General features: G+C 44.0%; 1 protein-coding gene across 6 annotated transcripts in view; it reads right to left on the reverse strand.

Moving 5' to 3' along the window:
* Nucleotides 1-22,481, reverse strand: part of LOC311253432 (receptor tyrosine-protein kinase erbB-4-like) — a 305,493-nt gene that overhangs the window by 66,725 nt on the left and 216,287 nt on the right. For all 6 annotated transcript variants that reach the window (XR_014621681.1, XM_084347398.1, XM_084347397.1 and 3 more), the window contains exons 13-17: nucleotides 21,732-21,864; nucleotides 16,555-16,648; nucleotides 13,068-13,222; nucleotides 7,802-7,846; nucleotides 4,165-4,297 (exon numbers count right to left, since the gene is read on the reverse strand). Coding sequence is in view for 5 of the 6 variants with exons in the window: in XM_084347398.1 (XP_084203524.1) it covers nucleotides 4,165-4,297; nucleotides 7,802-7,846; nucleotides 13,068-13,222; nucleotides 16,555-16,648; nucleotides 21,732-21,864 (560 nt within the window). In the remaining variant the exon portion in view is untranslated. The remainder of the gene's footprint in view (nucleotides 1-4,164; nucleotides 4,298-7,801; nucleotides 7,847-13,067; nucleotides 13,223-16,554; nucleotides 16,649-21,731; nucleotides 21,865-22,481) is intronic.

Genomic DNA, 22,481 nt, shown 5'->3' on the forward strand with positions numbered 1-22,481 from the left:
TAGTCGCGCTTCATTGGACCGGGGTCAGAGTTCAAGGCCCGGGGTCGCGCTGCAACAGTGAGGGGACTTTTGCTGTTTGTGCTGTCTCTCCCGGAGAAAAGCAATTTGTTTTCAAGAAGCACCACGGTGGGAGACTTTTTTTTCCTTTTATATATTAGCCTCCACTTTTTCCTTCAAGGTGAGAGAGAGAGAGAGAAAAGAAAAACTAACACAGGAAGTTTTAAAAGATAGAAGAAGAAAGCGCGTGTTCGCGAGGGATGAATGGAGATACGGAGATCAAAATGGTGAAAAAAACAACAGAAAAGGTGACGCCGTGAGAAAAGACAGAGAATAGTAAAACAAAGAAAACGATAAAGGAGTGTGTTTTTTGCAAGTCAACACAGTGCAACAGCCTTCACACGTGTCCTTGATATGGAAATGCGGGCTGAACGCTCAGAGCACTGGAGGCATCTTCTTCCTGTCTGACGCGAGAGGTGAGCTCTCTGTTAGAAAAAAAAAAAATACTGTAGGGAGAGGAGAGAGAGGGGGAGTCCCTGAGCCTCCGCCGTCCCCAAATCCCTCATCCTGACAAGCTTGATCTCCATTCGCAGACACAGACTCAGCTCTATTATTCGTTTGAATAGAGAATCCACATTCAGCCAGCCGTCCAAAGCCTATCGGGCGCTTTCATCAGCCAAAAAAGAGCCTCTGGAAAGTGTGATACAGACTTTTTTTTAGTATGCTGGGTAGGTGAGAGAGGAGGGCAGCTTTCAGACGGAGAGGAGCGTCTGTGTGTGTGTGTGTGTGTGCACGCGGCGTGAATGCACGTATTCATAAAATTCAAGGGAGGAATTTAAAAAACCCAGAGCGATGTGAGGAAACTGATGCCTTATGAAATGAGCGCTGGCAACAAAAATCAAGCACGTTATGCTTACTGGAGACATATGACCGCTGCTTACTAAATAGTTCATTAAATAAACATTTGAAAAAGCGTTCTGGATTGAGAGTCTTCAGTTTGACGGCTCGAACAATGGCTAGAGATCACATTATCACGGTGCTGAGAGAAGAAGAAGATCCTTATTTAAGTGTAAGTGCTAATAAAAGTGGAAATACTGTCTTACAAGTGCGTTAAAACCTCCATTAAGTTAAAGTATTTTCAGATAAATTTACTTAAAGTATCAAAAGTGAAAGTATCGTATTATATATGATGTTTTTAGATCTTTGTGTATTGCTAATTTCACACAGAAAGCCACAAAAGTCTGGCTCTTGGGCACAACGGGCATTCATTCTCGGGTCAGATGACTCCGCAGTAGTCACAGCTGTTCATCAGCAGTGACGGAAACATGACACTCGCTGCCGACACTGGCGCCATGACGCACATTAAAGTTACGGACGTGCATAAAGAGCCAATCAATCAATCAATCCGATCACTGTCTGAGCAAGTTTAGGAGTCACCCGTTCAGTACATTCAGATGCTAATTAAAGTCGTTTACACAGCCACCCGTCCACTCCCACACAATTATTTACACACTATTTATGGCACAAGAGGCGTAAAGTTCAGACTGTAAACTGACGCCGACTGCCGGGAATTAGTCAAGTTTGTGGGCATTCACGGGGCTGATAGCCGGCGTTGTGTTTGAAAGAGAGGAAAACAGTTAAAGATGGCCTCCATGGATTTTGTTTGTCCCCAAATCTAGGCTGAAGCACAGGGGAGATGGCGCCTTTGCAGTTGCAGACTCTGGGATGAGTTGCCTCTACATGTCAGGCTGGCCTCTACACTGCCTGTTCTCTCAAAACACAGTTTTAATCCTCGGCTTTTGATTCAGTATGAGGGTTGCCTCTCTTGTTCTTATGGCCTTTGTGTTTTATTGACTTAATCAAGTACTTTGGCCAAGTATTCTTGTTTTTGAACACGCTTTATAAATAAATCTGGATACCAGATCCTTGCCAGGGGCCCGATGTCAACAAATAGTGAAAAATGCTCATCACAACGCATCATCCTCCAATTGCTTCTCTTTTCCAACCAACAGTCCAAAACTCAAAGCTTCTTCATTCACGGTCATAAATGACAAGAAAAAACAGCGAATGTTCGACACTTTTGCCTGAAAAATGACTAAAAGAAGATCAATCACTGTTGACTGGTCGTTGCAGCTCTCTCAGATCCACGTACAGTATCTCTTAAAAGTGGGAGAACAGCCTGTCTTCAGCTCTCTGACGATGCATTTTCCAGCTAATCCAATTAAAAATCAGCAAACTTGGGGGAACATGGTTTTCCCTGGACGGGAAGGGAATAAAAAATAGCATTGTGAAAAGCAACTAGGGACTGAAGCTGTCAGACAAATGTGTAGAAGTATCAGGCAGCATTAAAAAGGTTGATCCACAGGTTCCTTCTTCAGGATTCGGCCTATTTCCTCACAAAAACTGACCCGTTGAGACCGAGCAGGTTCAGTGTCACGATCAGGACGCCACAACAAGCTGCTAATGGCGGACACTGACCCCGCGACCTCCACTCTTAATGAGTGGTCTGTCTAACCTGCAGTCCGACCTGCAACCGCTAAAGATTCTATTACGTCTAATTACCTTTACACCCAATTAGGCTTCGTCGGAGGTTGGGAAAATTAACTCGTCCGGCTACATTTCACGTCTCCCCTGGTGGAGTATCGAGCCGAGCTCTGCAGGAGGAGAAATCACTCACAGGACGGCTTTTATTCAGGGAGATGCAAAAAGGGAAAAAGGGGTCAAGAAGATCTCCCCTCCAGCTCGAGCCCCTCCTCGTCTGTGACAGTACATTAGCGGATCTGCTCAGACTGAAGACTTCCCTCCCGGTCAAGAGGCTGTCGGAACGAGCCCCGCTTGATTAAGATGGATGTGTGTGGCCGGGATGAGGCACGAACTGCCCGTGGCCGCCCTCCTCCGACTCCCGTCTCGAGCCTGACAGCTGTCTATAACACTGCTGCCTCTACCTGTAAATTATACTAATGCACACTGACAAGCAGCTTCTATAGGCGAGGCCATGCAAAGACCTGCAGTGATGACATAACCGCTGGGGGAAGGTGTCTTGTAGTGGCACAAAGGTGAGCAACCGGAGCACACATGCAGCACATGAACCCCCTGCAGCTCACCCACACCTCAATCTTTCACTTTCTCCTCTGAATATTAAGTCGGCTCCGCTCTCTAATGCTTCCCAGAAATGAACCCCCCTTCAAGGCTAGATCGATGGGCGATGGCAGCCGTGCATAATGTTTAAAGAAAAACTTCTGCACACCGCGTGGTTTGGCTAAGCACCACAGCCAAGGTTTAATGTTTCAAGGCTTTGCTTATGAGTCCAGTTTGGTTTGCATCCATCTGGAAAAGTGCACGACTTTGAGGTAAGGCATCTCTGACGAACTCAAAGACGAGTGGGAAGAAAGTTTAATGAAAAGTCCCTGAAAACAGCAGGAACTTACATTGTGGCCCAGCAGCAATGAATTATGGTCCAAAGGTGGGCCAGAACATGGGTGCTGTTGACATAGGCTTGGGTTCTTGGCAGGAGTATAGCCAGTGATAGTCATACAAGTAGGCTGTCATCGGTACGCCATGAGCGCCCGTCAATTCACCAATCCAAAGTCCTACAAAGTCCTTGACTGAGATTCATCCGGGTACCAAGACTGCGCAACTGTTGGAGCACGGAGCGAAAAATACTGTAGCCTACTTTCTGACTATCGCTGGTCCTAGTCTGGCACCAAACCTAGAGCTGCGTCATTGGCGCCCTTGTCCTGGCTATCAGATCTGGACCTCCTGTGGACCCTAATTCATTGCCAGGTAAGTCGGCTGTTACCGTCTTTGCAATGTGGTAAAAGCCCCCACCAGGTGTTTCTTAAGTTTAATTCAACAAACTTTTCCTTGTTCATTTGTTGCCACATTAATAGTAAGGTAGCAGTAGGAGGAAGCATTTCCTCATTTCCTCTGCGGGATCAATAAAATTAATTACACCGCGGTTATTTGTTGATGATAATACAGAACGGAGCTATTTTATTCTGTAGCTGCAAATGAAACACTTAATTCTCCTTTCAACAAGCCTGCATCCTTTGGACCAAACTGAGCTCAAGGCAACAGCGCAAGAAAAACAGCAGAAATCAATTCCCAAAAGGAAAAAAAGAAAGAATAACATCTTTCATGTTGTTGTGATGACCTGCGCCCTCTCACCTCTGTCTCCAAGAAGCGCCGCAAGGCCCTCTTCTTCTTGATGCTTTTGCGGCGAACATAAACGGCCACGCTGAGCGCCAGGATGACGATGATGAATAGGCCGCCGATAATGCCAGCTGCTATTAGCGGTGTCCTGTAGAGCCGGAGGAAGAGAAGAAACATTAACATTGCTGAAACATTAAGAAACTAAAAGGCACTTTGAAAGAAAGTGCAAACCTCAGCCAATGAATCCTCCAACCTGCTGTTACACCAAAAAAAAACATGCTTACTGCTCTTGAGAATTAACCCTTTATTCTGAGAAACTATAGAAGACGTCTTTTATGAAATCTCTCATGAAGAGGCCCATTTCTATCAATCTGAGAGATCTGCTGAAGCCAACAGAACCAACGGGAAAAAACTACGAGCTGTAAAAGCTTGTTTTTACACCAGGGTTGTGTGTCATGCACTTAAACAGCCATTAATAGCCTTTCTGTTGCTCTGACAACATGTGTTATGCCATCTTCGGTTATCTCCTTGAGTGATGCTCAACTCCGTCTGATCTATCACTCCCGTTCTTCCACCAAAAAACATCCACGACTGCAACTTCCAACGAGTTCGACCCTCCACAGCTCCATTTTGCACCCCTCCCTGTCGGCCTCCTTTCGTTTTGTAGCTTCGGTTTACAATCACAGAAAACAAGCTCAGACACAGAAGCCAAAAAAAGGTTTCATTTCAACTTCTGTGTTTTCAAATGGGCACACAGCTATTTCCAAGTGAGAGACTCCTCCATTTCCACAGGTCAGAGGAAATGGCCTCTGAGGCTGTGTGTTTCCTCTGGGTGGTAGTGAAGCTACAGCTCGTTCTACAGGAGACAGGAGTTCCTTATAATTCTAACGGATGTACCGAATTTAAAACTACATCTTTTTAAATTGATTTAAGTCTGCAAACGATCGTATAGACAATAAGACACAAAACCGACAAAGACACAAAGACAAAAGAAAGAAAAAAGGCAGTTACTCAAATACAAACGTTGTAACAATACAACAATGTTTGTCACTACAGCTGTTCCAGTTCAAGCCTGGGTTTCAACATTTGTAAGTGTCACACCACAGGGGACTATGGCGTTTCAACACTGGTAAGCAGGATCCAACTGGATATTTTTAAGGAGACGTCAAGACAATGTTTTGATGGGAAGTTGGGACATTTCCAGCCGTGTTTGTGGAAAACCCTACCTCTAACCTGAAGGCAAAACCGGATCTTTTCCTAACCCCGACCGAGTGGGTGTGGTGCCTAAACCTAACCAGCTCATAGTCGCAACTACCCTGAACCTAAAGAACGTAAAATCTGATTTATTCTGGTGATTAGTGTACGATCAGAGCTGTTTACAAGTTTATATATATAAATATAAAGACAATTGCAAAAACTCAATAGATTCACAAATGAGGGGCATTAAGGAAAAGATGTTAACAGAACCGGCAGCGCAATTAAACATAAAAAAAAAATCGGTTAACGATTAGTAGTTTTGTTCTCTGTGAGTTTTCAAAGTCAGAAAATTGGATTTCTATTTGTGTATTAGTTATGTATGGAACTACGTGATGACAGTCGGTATAAGACAAATAACGATGATTTTTAACAGTACTGACTGTATTTCTTTTTCTTGTTTTGATGTAATCTACATGTGTTTTCCAGCATCATCACTCCGAATAAACGACAAATTAAAAAGCGCCTATCTTTCACAAATTGCCTGTGAATCTTCTGGGGGAAGACTCTGCTTAAGGCGAGCCTAAAGGTTGGAAGTTAAAAGCTCTTCCTCGTCACTAATGCATTTGCCATTTACATACCTCCTGCACTCGTGTCTACTACTCGATCCTGTCCTTCTATCACTCTCTCGTTTCTTTATCCTCCACACCCCTATTCCATTTTCACCTTCGCACCACCGCCGGGATTATTGTCTGCCCTTTATTTCTTTATTCGAAAACACAACATATAGCAAAAAATAACACCTGCTTTCTACCTGATACTTGAAGTTCAAAACTCTATTAGCCGTAGAGGCCATTAGCAGCTAATGGAAAACTCATGTACCAAGGAGCTATGGGAGAGCAAGGTGCCGCAGCGTTTGCCATATCGATTGTGACAAACTTAAAGAAGGAGGAGGAGGAGGACGGGGGTTGAAATTTACAAAGAGGCTGCGGGTTTCGCCATAATGAGATATACAGCCATGTGGGGAATAGTAATGCAGCAGTTTGGAGTGATTAGGTCGAGAAAGAGGGGGGAGAGAGACAAGGAGAAACCAAAAAAACTATGGAGACAGTCGTATAGGGGAGGAGAAAATGGGAGAGGATGGCTCAGGAGACGGCAAAGACGGAAAACAAAAGCGGAAAACGGTGCTGAGACAAATAACAGAGAGTAAGACAGCACTAAAAGGTGAGAGACGAGGGAAAGGACTCCTCTAATTAGGAGGAGAGGTTTTCCGGCAGAACAAGCGACACGGGGTCACCAGATGAGACGGGGGAATAATGCCGTTGTAAGAGCAAAAGAACAAGTCTGGGACTAGAGGCTCAGCAGAGGCTTACCAGAGGGAGAGGGAAAGGTCTCGTTTCTGTTTTCCTCTGTTTAAAAGGAGCCCGAGACCTCGTTTTTAACAGGGCTCGCCGGTTTGGTTAAGTTCTAATGAGTTTGTCACCCTTTTGAATGTGCTCTAATTGCAAAGATCACTTGTTTTTATGGGCTTTCTAATAGAGTTGTTGTCGTGTCTTCAGGCTATTTAGGTTGCGCCGCTGTTCACAAACTGTGCTGCGGTTTTTGTTTATTCTGCTTGGTTGTTTTTAGACCCAGTTGTTCATTTTACTAGAATAAAAGCACCATGAGCTGCTGTATCATTCTTTGGGGGCATGAAACGAGTCAGTCGGTGAAGATCTTTCGTTTGTGATTCCCTAAAACTACGTAGTGCATCTTTAAGTCTCAGGTCATGGTTTCTGCCTCCTACTCAAATAATCTGACATTTTGGAAAATACCGTTCGCTCGTATTTGTCATTTATGCGTGACCCTAAAGGCAAAGACATGATTATCTTAGCTTAGCATAAATGTAAAAACAGTCCCAGTTGGTTATCCGGCAGCCTCAGGGTGATGGCAAGAATCCAGGAAGTTGCCGCTCCCAGCCAAGAAATAGTCCCAGTACCTAACTTCCTGTAAAGACCACCACAACTTAATAATGTTATAAGCTCTTCCTACATTTTCTAGTCATTATGCTAAGATGAGCTAAATTAAGCTAAACCAAGCTAATTGTCTTCTAACTCCAGCTTCATGCAGACAAGTACGAGAGCAGTTTAATCTTCCCTGCTCTGAAAATCCACTACAATCACTTCTACTTTCACTAATAACAATTATAACGAGGACGTTGATTATAATTAATGAATCATAATTCATGTGATTCGCACACATTAAATAGTAACAATGGCACAAATTAGACCACAAGATTCGGATGAAGTTTAGACCGGAAACAAAAAGATTCCCAATCATCTGCATTAATTATAACACACAAAACAAGCCTGCACTCTTTTTAACGAGCGTCATGAGAAACTTTAATGAGTAGTGGCAGGATCTGATGGTGATCTCCCCCCTCTGTCCCACATTACAGATGTACCCTCAGATCCCTTACCTGTCCATCATCCCGACACAATCTTGGAGTCTTGGCCCGACGCACCTGCAGGGTAGACAAACCAGAGAGATCATCCATTAAATCAGGGACAGGTTATGAGTAAACCTCATGTTGTCTTTCTTGCACGTCAATCAGCTGTCACTGGGCAGGGACCTGTGGAAAATTGAATCCCGAGCACGGCTGACCACTTGTCAGTATGACAGGAGGGAAGCGTTTGGGTGAGGAAGCCTCGTTCTTGTTTGTTTTTCGGGGGGATATTTAAATGGAGGCTTGAGCTGAGAAAAACATTTCTGCGCCGTCTGGATGTAGAGTTGAACCCTGGGGGAAATTAAAACAGTCAAATCTCAATCAAAGGAAACTAAGGCACTCTTTCAATATCTATTAAGAATTAATAACCTCTATAGAAGGTGGTGGGAATATCTAGAAACAAGCTCCAGTGAGGCTATTTGTCTCTACAGTGAGTGTTTGTCCACTTCAAAGCTGAAGTACAGCTCAGAAATAAGGTTGAGAGGTCAGGTCTGTATGTGGAAGATTATATTCTGGGATGTGTCAGCCTGAAACATCGCCTTCCCAGCTGCTTTCTATCTAAGCCAGGTGCTTTATTATTTTCTAAATATTTTCATTAAACCCTAAAAAGATGCATTTGTAAGGGATGGCCACCTGATGTTTTCATACTCCGAACAAATAGGGGGCAGCACATCATCAGAATGACCGGTAACTGCTGCTTATTGTAGCTTTCGTTAGCTAGTTAGCCACACAGCTAGATGGCAAAGCCTCGTTGGAGCTTCATAGCGAGTATTAGCTTAATATCCAACCTGGAACTGCCTTACTCCCACCCGGTATTTCTGGGCAGCTTATATCAGCTGAAAAGCTAATTAATCATGCCTATCCAGCACCAAATGGCAGACGGACAGAGAATGTGTGAGCTAGCTGGTTAACACAGTGAACCATTTAGAAACTAAAGAGCCATATATTTCCTACGGGAGATGGTGGAGACCAAAAATGGAGCTAAAAGCGAGTGACTATTGGACTTACATTCATCAAGTGACCAGAAACACAACTCAAAATTAATGTTAATGTTGCTAGCATGTTCGCTAAATCAGGTAAAGCTGGTTTTATTTATTTATTATATATTTTAGTGTTTTTTTTTCAGTAAATCTTAATTTTCCTCTGAATACAGTACATATTTTTGATCCTGAAAAAGCAGAATGCCTCTGTTTTGTTTCAACAGACTCTGATCCGGGGATTTCTCTCTCTGATACAGCATTATCAATGCTCCCTTTACCTTCTTTCCAAAACCAAGAGGTACCTGCATCCTTTTTTTGTTTTTTATGTTACTACCTCAACAATCAAAGCCGCTGATAACACCACGATGAGTGAGAAGTGCAGTTTTTAGCATTAGGTAAGCAGGAAGTGATTAGAGCAGACTCTTAGCTGCTCATTAATTCCAGCTCCTTGAGTGGAGGACTTTGAACAGCAGGATAGACACAGGAGAATGAGTTTTGAATGCTTCTGTGTGTGTGCGTGCATGTGTCTGTGTGTGTGTCTGTGTGCGTGCACGTTTTGCACAGGCACGCAAGACACAACAAATTACATAGCAAATTAGGAGAGCAGGCTAACTTTGGAATTAAATCGGGTGACAACTGTGGCTCCTCCAAAGTCACTTCGGCGTCAATTAAATGGTGCACCAAATAGCTAATTAGCAAGCAATCAGTGTCTGTATCCAATGTTGTGTGTCTCTCTCTCTCTCTGTGTGTGTGTGTGTGTGTGTGTGTCTGTGTGTGCACATGAGCCACATAGTTTCCTTTCTGGGTGAGTAGGGAACAAAGGAGGCAGGTACAGTACATATTCTTCTTTTTATCAGTATCAGTATTTTAACAGTAAGGAAGAGTGAGGATGTGGGTTGTCATTATGCTTCTGGGTATGTAAACAGAAAAGTATAATGTACACCATGGGCTTCGCCTTGAGCCTTTCTTTTTATACATTTTGGCAAATTAGCACTATTAAAAGTATGCCGAATTAGCTACTAGCCGTTCCTGTTAGCGATGCACCGATGGATGTTCAGACAACCGTCACTGGATTATTAAGACAGTGAAGAAAACCTAAAAGGTGAGATTTCTAAGGCAAGTTCTGCAGTAGCGTCTTTTCCCTGAAATTTAAGCAGAATTAGAGGCGTTTTTTAATGATAGATGTCAGAGGTAATGATATTGATGGAAACCTAAAGTCACACTGAATCTAAAAAATGTGTTTCACGTCCGTGTGATCAGATTTGTCTGAGATATCACTGAGAAAAGGACTTTTTCTTTTACTTTTGTCAGAGGATTGCTCCCTTTCACCTGACACACACTTCCCTCTGTTGGCATCTCTCCTTCAATTCCCGTGCCCCCCTAGGGAAGTGTGACTCACAGTTTCAAAACCTTTGAGGCAGCTGGTTTAATCGTCTGCTCCGTTTGAGCTATTATTTAGCCAGATACCAACTCTTTACCGGCTGTAAAGGTGCTATTCTGCTCCTGACACTGACCCCTGACTCTCTGAAATGTCTCATTTTGGCTCACAGCCTCAAATACCTGGCCTCAGCGTCTGTCTTGGCATTAATCCAAGAGCACCCTGCGGCTGGAGGGCAGGATGGGATGACAAGGCATGATGGAGGTGTTGTCATTCCAACGACAGATTAGTGTTCACACAGTCGGGATCAGGCACTTGTGTGTCTGTGTGAGTGAAAGCTGTCACGGGAAGAACTGTAACCTCACATCTGTCTTCTTTCCCCTTACATCCATTGTCTTTTCCTCTTCTTCAGCCCAACATCTCCTTTAGAGCTGCTCTCGTATTTTCAACTCTTACAGGGTAGCTGCAGTAAAATAAAATGACCTCGTGCTATGTGAGAGACAGTACATTGAGTCCCTTTCCGCCCTCGGATCATATCTCCAGCTCTGTTGCTAGGTTTCGGCGCTCAAACATTGTTTGCCGAGTCCACCGACAAGCTCCACCTCAGACCCTCACCCACCATCTCCTCTGTTTACTGGCAATCCCCTATTTTCAGCTGCTTCCTCGCTGGTACGCTCCCAGTTTGAGTAAAAAAAGAGGAGTTCAAAGTTGCAGCCACACTGACTTCAAAAGACGAGAGGGGATGAAGACATAAACCCAGCTGGATACATGAAGAAGGCACATTTTCTTTGTTTCCACAGCCTCTCGATGCTTTTCTAAGACTTGTCCTGCTTTGGCCTCCGCATTAAAATGTGTTTGTTTACAGCTGGGTGAAGGCTGAGCTGTGATTTTATTTACAAGTCTGTTTTTGCAGTTTGTTTGAGACGCTGCGCTCAGCACCTCTGCAGCCAGAAATGTAGCAGTCATACCAGGTAACAGAGTATCTGTTATGTGCATATATCACCTTTTAAAAGGTGCATTGTGTAGGATTTAGGGGGATCTAGAGGGAGGGCATTTTTACGTTTATAGCAAAATATGCTTATTTGATGTGTACCACGAGAAGATTGATGCAACGTTTATGTCTGTCTGTAAAATAATACATCTACAGCCAGGAACCAATTAGCTTAGCTTAGCATAAAGACTGGATACAGGGGGGAAGTGTTAGCTTGACACAAGACTAAAAATAAATCTCCCACCTGAGTCATTCTGAAGCCAATGAGGAAATCCTGCATTCTCTCTAATAGGCTACAGCAGCAGCTCCACTGGTTTCTGATTGTATGTAAGCTTATGAGAAAATGACCCTACTTCTAACTTGATTTATTACATCAGTGAACAGTTTCCTACTGAGTTTATGGACTCAATCACTAGCTCCCAGTCTGCTTTAACACAACATGATGATCATTTTGTAAATTATGGTCCCATGTTGACAAGTCGCTACCACAATGACCGTCATCCGGCAAAGAGGCAATGCAATGCTGTTTAGCTCCACTCTCTCAACCAAATATGGTCACTTCTGGCTTTGGCTGTAATACCAAACTTGAGGCTTCAAAATGATAGTCCACAAACCAATGAGTGACATCATGGTAGGGCAAGAGGCAAGCTAGCTGTTAGCATTCCAAGCTTAGTTAACTGGCTGTAGCTTCATTTAGCATAGACTAATTAGAGTGGTTAGCTATCCTATTTTTTGGCAAGAAAGCAAATTAGGGTATTTAATCGGCAACTGTTGCTAACTCTAGCTGCTGTTAGCTAGTTAGCTCAGTTAGCTATACATCTAGCAGTCCAGACTGGGAGCTCATAGCACCAGGAGAATGTTGGTGTTTACACCATTAGCCAGAACGAGCTGCTTTTTTAGTCAATAAATAAAATGTCAGCAAATGGTAATAAAAAAATGCCTATCAGAAGTTACCAAAGTCATGCCTTGTAATGGCTTGTCTTGCTTATGTAGCATATTCAAGTTACAATGATATCAAACGGATATAAAAGCAATAATTCCTCACATTCGAGAAGCTGGAACGAGAATGAAACCTCGAGAAAGTTTGGCATTTTTGCTAAAACAATTCCTCACTCACCAAAAGTGTTGTAGACTCATTTCTCTGTTGACAGGCTTACCAATTAATTGAGTTGTAGCTCCACAGTAAAACCCTCTCCAAACACCAGTTACTTCCAGACATGGTATAAAAATACCTAATTGTTTTTGACAGCCGGTACAGCCAGCTCTTTTATTCACTGTTCTGGTGTGAGCACAGGTCAATTTAACTAACAATAACACTCTGTAATGAGGTGTGTATGGACCTTTTGTATCTCAATCGCTTTTATCATGATCTGAAGCCCATTTGAAGCTCTTTAAGTGACCTTTTGCTCCGGTAGATGTTTCGATTTGTGACGTTTGGATGTTCTTTGTTCCAGCATGTACTTCCCCATTGAACCACTTCCACCAGTCTCTCCTCTTTCTCACATTTTCCCACTCTACACCCCCGTCTTGCTTCACATCTCCCCTCTAGCCGCCGTCTCTCTGCAACCATCCCTTCATTCATAGTTCATCTGCACCGTACTCAGCGTGGCCTTTGGGGTCAATGCATTCTGCCTCTGACCGAAGGGACCCCAGGAGCCAGCTACAGGTCGGGGGAATCGAGCAGCTGCAAGATTAAGTCATCTGCTCTGCCTCTCTCTTTTTCCTTCATTCCCTCCTCGGGAGGGAGGCGCCTCATGTCCAATGCAGCATGTCTTCACTATGCTTAAAAGCACCTAAGCCAGGGGGATTCTCAGGCGAGTACAAAGACGTCGAACACTTAAAAGAAATGCATCAATTTTTATACATCTCTACGTGTTGTCCGGCTCTTACCCCTGGGTGCAATTGGCATGGCAGGGATGACACTCGTTGTTGGCCTTGGCGTACTTGAAGATGAAACTGTTGGCCCCCTGCAACCCGTCGGGGCACTTCTCCACGCAGTTGGGTCCATCTTTGAAGTGGAGGCATTTTACACACTGGTCCGGGCCCTGAGGGGAGAGGAAGAACAAGGAGGAGGGAGATGAGAGAAGGAGCAGGAGGCGATGGACAAGGGATGAATAAAGAAAGAGGAGCAGGAGAGCGATTAGTGAGGTGGAATCGTGAGACAATGTGACGGGCGGAGAGGTGAGAGGGAAAACAAAGTAAGGGAGGAATTGGAAGAGGAAAGAATGGAGATAAAGAAAAATGTAGGAGAGGAGACGAAAGAATTGAACAGAATCACATTCAGACCCGGCGAATCATGTCAATTTGCTCACTTCCTACCACGACTAATGCGGCTGGCGGGACACACATGAATTCCACTCGGTGATTTATAATGTGCGGAAAGAAAAAATTGGCGAGAGTGTATTCGCGCCGCAGCCCCCCCCGTTTAAATTGGCAAAATGCACAAGGAATCAGGTCGTGTCAAAGTGCGGCGCATCGCATGTGATGGAGGAGATGACAAGTGGTAACTGAGCTCGGCTGCAACCGGATCATGAATAAGTAACACGGCGAGAAGTGTGTATCGCTGATTGTACCTGAGGTGTGTGTGCGGTGTCGACTGATGTGCGAGCAAGAAATGTGGCAGACGGTTGCATCCCGGAGCTCCGCTGCTAATGACGACCGCGGTGACCTGATGGACGGCCTCTCACAGTTTGACACATGCGAACACACGCCATCAATAAACATTATTCTCACTTTGCATGTTTGTGTGTGTGTGAACGCATACAGATGTCAGAATGCATTCGGGTATGTCTGCGTACGCCGTGCGCATGTGTATCCGTGTGCGAGAGTGCCCGTGGATGATTGACTCTGGTGTTATTTACTACTCAACTGTGACCAGCATCTCAAAGTCAGCAGCCTCTGTGCATCCTTGAGAAGTCGCTCCTTCTTCCTTCATCTCTTATTCTCTCTCCCTCTCCTTCTCTGTCTCCAGAGACAGTCATAAAAGGTTACTCACACAGCAACTAAATTCCACAAAATAAGTCATGCGGCACATTAGACACAACTTTCTGTAGCGCAGCTCTTCAAATGTACAATTAGCCTCCCTATATATAGTGGTTTAGCAGAACTTTTTGATGTACCGCTCCTAAAAGATAAGGGTGAGATTATTTTTTCCAGACCAAGAATGTGCTTCTCATTTCTATTAGACATTTTTTTCTCTACTCCATTTTTAAAAAAAATAAGAAAAATCCTATAATAACTGCACTGTCACGTAGAAGCAGAGAAGGTGGAACCAAATGCATGAGAATGGATGGAGTTTATTTCCTGATCACAGCAGCACAAGGGACAATATCCATGGGAACCCATAGACAGGCTCAGGGATACAGCCGGAACGGGAAACAGCAACAGAAACTAAGCAGGATAATGGAAACTCAGCAGCAGCAGGATAACTGAAACTAAGCAGGATAATGGAAACTTAGCATGACGATGGAAACTGAGCAGGAGCAGGATAATGGAAACTGAGCAAGATAATGGAAACTCAGCAGGAGCAGGATAACGGAAACTCAGCAGCAGGATAACGGAAACTCAGCAGCAGGATGATGGAAACTGAGCAGGAGCAGGATAACGGAAACTCAGCAGCAGCAGGATAATGGAAACTGAGCAGGAGCAGGACAATGGAAACTCAGCAGGAACAGGATAATGGAAACTAAGCAAGTGACTTGACAATGACTGAACAAAAGACTGGACTTAAATACAAACTAAATACACAAGGGAATGAGGTGCAGACACGGAAGGTGCTGATAGGTTGGAAAAAGCTGGATAAACACTGGAAAGAGGGAAGAGCTAATTAGGGAGATGAAGTGCAGGTGTGGAGGGAAAATCAGGCTGGTGAATAAAACAGGAGGGTAAACAGAACACCGGAAAAATTGACAAAATACGCCACGAAAACCTAGAAAACACATAAAACAGACATACAAAGAAACTGAAATGACAGGACTTTGACATGTACACATGATAATGCAATAAATGATTCCAAATGCTCAAAAAAGCATGTTAGTGATAAAGTCTATAATAACGACTGCATGTAGTCACAAAGAGTTTTTTTGAAAATCAATTTTTGAAGAGAGCTGGTCAGTGTAGTTTTTTGTAAAATCTACCGAAATAAGTGTAAATAAACAATTTGATGCACGACTGATGTAAGGAGGTTCGCTCAAAGTAAACTACAGAGCCATATCGGTGTGCATTACCTGCTCTGTTTCAACAATATTCGGCTGAAATAAACATGCAGGCAGACGTGTTTCCACTTTTTTAGCTACATTCTCATTGTGGATATCATGAAGGTGAATTTTAATTTGCTTGTGTTTTACTTAATTGCTGTTGTTCCAAATGTGAAGCACTTGTTGTCAAAGTTTTGAAGAGTTTCGCTTCATTTACATGGGTTTTGTCTGACGGCACTGGCACCTCTTCTCTGAAGATGAATTACAATGAGATTTCTCACCCAGCGTGGTGTTTAATGTTTTTGGAGAACGGTGGGTTTGGCTGTTTCAGGGGGATTTGTTGACAATAAAAACTTGAATATTGCCAGACTCACTCTTGAAAACTAAGCAATATCAATGTGTCATGTTGCAAATGTTTCCTTGTTACAAGTACAGTCATTTTGTTCTCCCCAGATTGATTTACTTTGATTGTTTTTACAGGCCTGAGGATGTAAACATGTTCAGTAATTCAAAATGAAGAAAGGCAGAAAAATAGCAGCTCAGACATATACATTTGTGTTGCAGAAATACATATTTTCTGCTTTTCTATCCCCTTTATCATTCTGCAACCCCTGAGATTTTTCTTGCGACCTTTTCCGGGTGTCTCCGGCTTTGGGAACCGCTGGCTAATACCATTATAATGCAAATGATGAAATGACTGATGCAGCCTTCCATTGAAGGAATGCTTGTTGAACATACTGTTTGTGTTTTTGTGTGCACGTCTGTGCATCTCCACTGACATTTTAAAGGGAAATTCGAACATTTTGGAGCGTCGTGGTGCGATCACATCCGATATTCCAGAAGTGACTTTACTGGAAGGTCAGAAACTAATCTCATTTTGCTGTTTTGAGACTGTGTGTGCGCACACACGCTTGCCAGAACCATGCCTCCCAAAGTAGCCACAGTAGTTTATCATTCCTCCCATTAACCTACCATTCACCTTTGCGAACACAGCACTTATATCTCCTGCAATCCTGCGCGTGACGCCGAGAGACTCCCACAATAAGTTGGAAATCCACTTTAGCACGCAGAAGATATGAGAGGAAAAATGAGAGTGGTGTTTTTTTTTTATCTGAAAGCGAAAGGACTAGTGTTACGTGAAAGGGAAGTTGAGTTTGAGGGTGGCCGAAGTGTATTCTTACCTGGCCGACACATGTCATGGTGTTCTTGTCCATCCTCTCACACTGGTTATCACACTCCAGGCACACAGATCCGTTGGAGAATTCACGCACTTCCCTGGTAGAGATAAATCGAGATAGAGATGCATGTATTATAGATTTGAGAGCGTACCCGCATTGAAATATTGATTAAGAGCCTGCTGAGGGGAGATTTTGAAGTATGCTGTGTGCGTAAGAGTGCAAGCTGTACATAGCAGCCCTTTGATTTTAAACCAACATGTGATACAGCATCGAGAAAGCAATCTTACACCTTCATTTACTCATGGCCATCTCTCGCTTTCTGGACAGCTGGAGTGCCCTCTGGAAGAGGGGCACGCCGGGCAGCGAGCAGCCTAAGACTATTTGATCAAGTTAAAGGCTTAGCATGGTCAATATGTTAACTGAGACGGGCCCATGAATAATGAACAGCTTTTTTAAATCACGGGCAAACACGAGGGGATGCACGGAAAGAGGAAGGGAGGGAGAGGAGAGCTCGTGGGAGAAGGGGAGGGTGGTGTAACAAGGCAGGGACACAAGTTTGCTCTGATCAGGGTGATGTGGGAGGTACCGGGGGGGTGTAGAAGAAGAAAGGTGAGTCAAAGGAATACACTTTCATAATCTTATCACAGCCCAGTCACCAGGGTATAATGTTAGCAGTTGACGTTTCTACAAACTGCAGATCAGATCACCAAAATCTGCTATTGTTCATGGGAAGTCAGACCATTTCAAGATGCTTTTTGTGGCAACCAAAACTGAGTGTTTTTCACAGGAAGGCAGACCTTCTGCAGCAGTTTTATTGGCGACCAAAAACAGCTATTTTTCCACAGGTCAGACCATCTCCAGGCGATTTTTGTTTTTTTTGGTGACCAAAACCAGGTGTTTTTCAAGTCAAGATGGACCATCTCTCAAGCTATGTTATTGGCAATTTCTCACAGGAAGGTGAACCTTCTCAAGGTGTTTTATTGGCGACCAAAATCAGCTTTTTTCACAGGAAGGCGGACCATCTCCAGCCATATTTTATGGCAACCAAAACCAGGTGTTTTAAGCCAAACCATGCATTTTCCTAACCCTGACCAAGTGATCTGTGTGCCCAAACCTAAGCATAGCATACGCAGAGGGTTATGACTAGAAATAGTAAACCTAAACATACGTAAGTTGCAACAAAGAAATGTTAAGAGAAAGCAGAAATCCGACAGCAGTTTGTGCAACTAGTTCAAGCTCCACCGACCCTTTATTTAGCCATCTGGAGCAATGCGTGTAGGTCATGATGGCTTTGTTTTCCTGCTTAGACTTGTGAAGGAATAGAGGTAAACAATGGAGCTCAATATTGGGTTTATACGCTGCAATTACACCAACAGGAGCTGCACAGCGCCTCAGGCCATACTGCCGAATCCTTATATGTGTATATGTGTGTGCGCGCATGCACCCGATCTATAAATGTCTCCCTTTGTTTGTGTCAGAATCAGCGCATTATCCGCGTTTTTTTGAAGTCTCCGACGAGCAGAGGATGGCTGCTGTCAATACGAACCGCCGCCGATCAAAAACACTTTTCACATCAGAGGGATCGATGAGCCGATGCAGAGGACAGACGTCCTCAGAGGAGGATTCACCCAGTTACAAACAAGGCCCTTTCTCACAGTGGTGAGATAATGAGAGTGACTCACTGTTTGTGTGTGTGCGTGTTTTGTTTGTATTTGCATGCGATGCTACCAGGGCGGAATAAAGATTCGATGGATTCCTTCCTTGTGAGCGGGTTTTTTTATGTGATCTTGAACTGAGGAATTCGGATCTCCTGCGGGTATGTGTGTTTTTTTTGCATTTTCATGTGGTGAATATCAGATGGAAATTTTTGAGTCTCGCTGGTTCTTAAAAAGAAAGAGAGACACTCTGACACTCCAGAGTTCAACTGTAGCACATTAAAGGGCAATAAAAATAAAGATAAAACCCTAGATTTCCCTTTTGCCGAGCCTTAATGTCAGAGCATTTTTTTTTTAATGGTCCTAATGGTTCGTCGTGTTCACAGCGGTTCATTTCAGACATCCAAATCCGCAGTATCAGAGAGTGTCCTTTTATTAGTAATGTTTTTGGTGGACTCAAAGGAAACTCCCATTGCTCTCTTTACATTTCTCCCTGGTCTTTCTTTCCCTTGTTCCAAAATAAATTAGATTTCTCTCCTGGAAGCTCTGTCCAGGGGAATCCTTTAGAAAAGGGCCCAGGCAGTGGAGAGATATCTCTTTTGTTGGTTGAGGGGAATAAAAAAAAAAAATACATGGAGGAGAATAGGCGAGAGACAAAGACCTCTGCAGCGGTGCTCTCCAGGGTCATTTCCATTCCGTCAAAGCCGTTCCTCCTGATTGGCCCCCTTCACGGCTGGAGGTGTGCGCCAAGGCCCCACCGGGGGGACGGCCTGATGGGGGATTAGCCCTGTTTTAGCAGGATTTTAAGCAGGACTGTGGCCACCATTCAGACCTCGGAACCTGCAGCAAAGCAGAGCACGGCCAACCCATCCGAGCAACTTTTTTAATTAAACACTTTCAACGCCTCCCTAATCCGCTTCCTCCCTCCACCCCCAACCCTCAGCGGACGCCATCTCAGACGTTTTCTTTTCCCCCTCTCGCTCCTGCTTTGTTTTATTCAACAGATGTATAAACTGAAGGGAATTAGTGCCTTTCCTCATTAAGAATGGAGACGTATAACGAGGGCGAGCTGAGGAATCTTAAGGTTTTAAGGCCAACCTGAAAACATATTTAATGAACGAACACATTCTGTGGAGATATACAGTCGAGTACAATACATCCGGTGCGGAGCAGATATTAAGTCGACCTATTGGGAACACAGTTGAACCCCATATACAGTGAGTAAGGCAGAGATTTTCAAACCAGTCATCCCTGAGACTGTGAGGCAAGGCTGAAGCAGCCATGGCGACAAGAAAACTGTACACATCGGTTGTAAACGGGTGCAAAGGTAAATTCGTAAATGGTAAACGCACTCCATTTAGATACCACTCAAAGCACTTTACACATGCCACACACACTTAGTCATACTCTGATGGCAGAGGATCCTTCTATGCTCAGGCACTTACACATGGATGGAGCAGCCATCAGGGGCAATTTGGGGACACTTGGATATGCAGTCGGCGCCGGGCCAAAGAGGCCCCAAAACATAGGGTCAGGGTCCAACCAAACTAACCTTTTCACTGTGTGAGCATGTTGTAGAACGGTCCAGAATAAAAGAGACAGTGCCCATTATTTACATCAGGTATTGACTTTACAGTACTGTTCATTATGTGCATCAGAAAGAGAGGCCAAGTCTGTTCAGGATACATTGTTTGGTGCAATAACTGTCACCGGTGATGAAACTGTAAACCTTATCTCAGGAGTCAGGAGTGGTGGCTGCCACATGTCTAAATATAACATCACCCTAATCTTGTACAGACAGCGACTGTTTCAGCAGTTTCTTATTTTACAAGACGAGGTAAATAAACAGAGCGCGCCTCAGCACTGACAGCACGGTTTCATCAGCTACTTTTGTCAACATGAACTTTAAAGATTGCCCTGATATTATTAAGCTGATACCGTTTGAAGAACTGCTGTTTGACGTGTTGGAGTGCAGTCTGGTCAGTCTCCAACGCAAAAGTCTGTGTTACATCAGTACTCCATTAGAAATTATGATGCAACTAAATCTACTTGAATTTAGCTGTGCCATCGCCCTCAAGTAATTCAGTGACCCGTTTTTGTATATTTAAGCCAATGATAAACCAATTACAGTCGAGATTTGTTCTGTGTTTGAACAGTCATATCACTTAAATCTGCATACATATAACTTCACTTTCAAAGTCCAATTTTGCATGCGAATGATACGACAATCCTACACGCATTTGCACTACAAGTCAAGTTTTATACTGACTTGAATGAGACAGAAAATACATCGTGTGAGTCGCCAGTTGAAAAAAATCTAGGTTATCCAAGGTTTCCGTCTCAGAAAAGCTCCCCTTTACCTGCCAAAGACACATTTACTTGATGCATGGCAGGCGGTGACTTCTTTACACAAGGCCAACCTGTAGGTTATGGACATTTTGATTCATTTCAGGTCAGAGACAGAAAGCAAGAAGCGGGCCCTGCTTGCGATGCATCACAGCGACCGACTGTATTTACAGTATAGGAAACGAGTGTGCTTCAGCAGCTCCCCGCCACGCGCCTCTTCCTCACCAGTCTTCTTCAAAGCCCTTGCTGTGAGCTGTTTTTGCCGGCAACTTCAAAGCCTCCCTCCCACAAACGGCGCCGGGAAAGGACCAGCAACAAGTCAACATGACCGAGGGTTGCTCGCTCTCATACACCCGCTCTCGCACACATACGTGCACCCTCTCCTCTCCCCCCTCGGGGGAAAACACAAGCTTGACATCACTGCTTGCAAGAAAGTCATATTTATCTTGTGGCAGGCGCTGTCGGTACAGTCTTATTTTAGATGGATGCTTTCAAGTGTTGCGATTCACAACATCTCCTCGTTCATTCAAGAGGAGCACAAAAGGCTGGAAACTACATCTACAAAGAAGTGTTTCTCCCCAGGTGAGTTGGCAGTGATCTTTTTGATGTGCCTCTAGGCAGAATAAAGCAATGACCTGAATGCAATTATTCACACTGAAACCAGAACATCAGTGGCTTGTGAGGACAATCGGAAGGCCTTTGTCGTAAATGTCAGTCATTTCGCAGCTCAGAGCAGTAAACACTCTTGTCTGTCAGCGCAAATGGGCACTTTGTAATAAAATATAATTCTTCAACAGTATATTCAAATTGATTTTGGACAATGGATGTAACATTCAGCCAAATGCTCCTGTAATGTTCACGTTAACCGTTTCATCTCATTACGTTCATGCCAATCGGCAATTAGACTCTCCTCCTTCAGAGCCCCTGAGAATGTTTTGACTTCATTCTCATGCATCAAAGCTGTATAAATTGATTGTATTTCATCCTCTTGTCACGTCTTGGCTGTTTGCATGGGGATTTAATGTAGCCTCACGTAACCATAACGATCTGACATTCAGGAAAATGCTCATTTTGAAGATTTGTGTCAGATCAGCTCAAACATACTGCTGGACACTTTGGTCAGAGTGCATCAAAAGAGGAAAAAGATTGCTAGAAAGTGTTTGTGAACGGACTGCTCACCCGTCAAAGAGGTTGCAGGACTCGACGCAGGTGCGGCCTCGTCTGAAATATCTGCAGGAGAGGCACTGGTCGGGCCCCGGGCCCCAGCACCCGTCGTCCGAGCACATCCGATCACACACCATTCGCAGCTGATCTGTGGAGAGAAAGGATGTAAATGAAATTAATGTAATCAAGTATGTCAGCAAATGCAATCATACGCATGGTTTCAGGCACTACTACAGCCTGCAGATACACACATAATGCAATTCAAGCATACTAGGAACATGACACAGTACATTAAATGAATTTTATATAAATAAATACACATGTAACTAGTAACTCAAGCTAGCAAATGCATGTAGTGGTCTATAAAGTGGGATAGTGGGAAGGTAGATGCCATCACTTCTTGTTAAGTGAGTGTGGGTCTGTCCTGTTCCTGCATGTGTGTGTACATGCATGCACATATGTGTGTATTCTTGAAGATGCAGGCTGCAAAATTGCCATTCCCCACACCTCCGCCATTGAAGATCACCCAGACCAGAACCTTAAGCCCTTTATTTTACAGTTGAACCACAACAATCAATGCTTTTCATTGGTCTCAGCGTGTCCTCCATCCGGTGAGTGACATCCACGTCCCCGTAGCGTCTCCCAGCGGGGGCTGGGCCCTTTGTCAACAGCCGAAGGGTCGATGGTGGACAGGGGGTCGAGCCTAATGAAGAGGCCTGTGTAAGGCCCTATTAATCGATCCCTAACACACACACACCGCTCTCA

This window comes from Pagrus pagrus (genome assembly GCF_965226575.1).
Source record: "Pagrus pagrus genome assembly, chromosome: 24".
Taxonomy (NCBI): Eukaryota; Metazoa; Chordata; class Actinopteri; order Spariformes; family Sparidae; genus Pagrus; species Pagrus pagrus.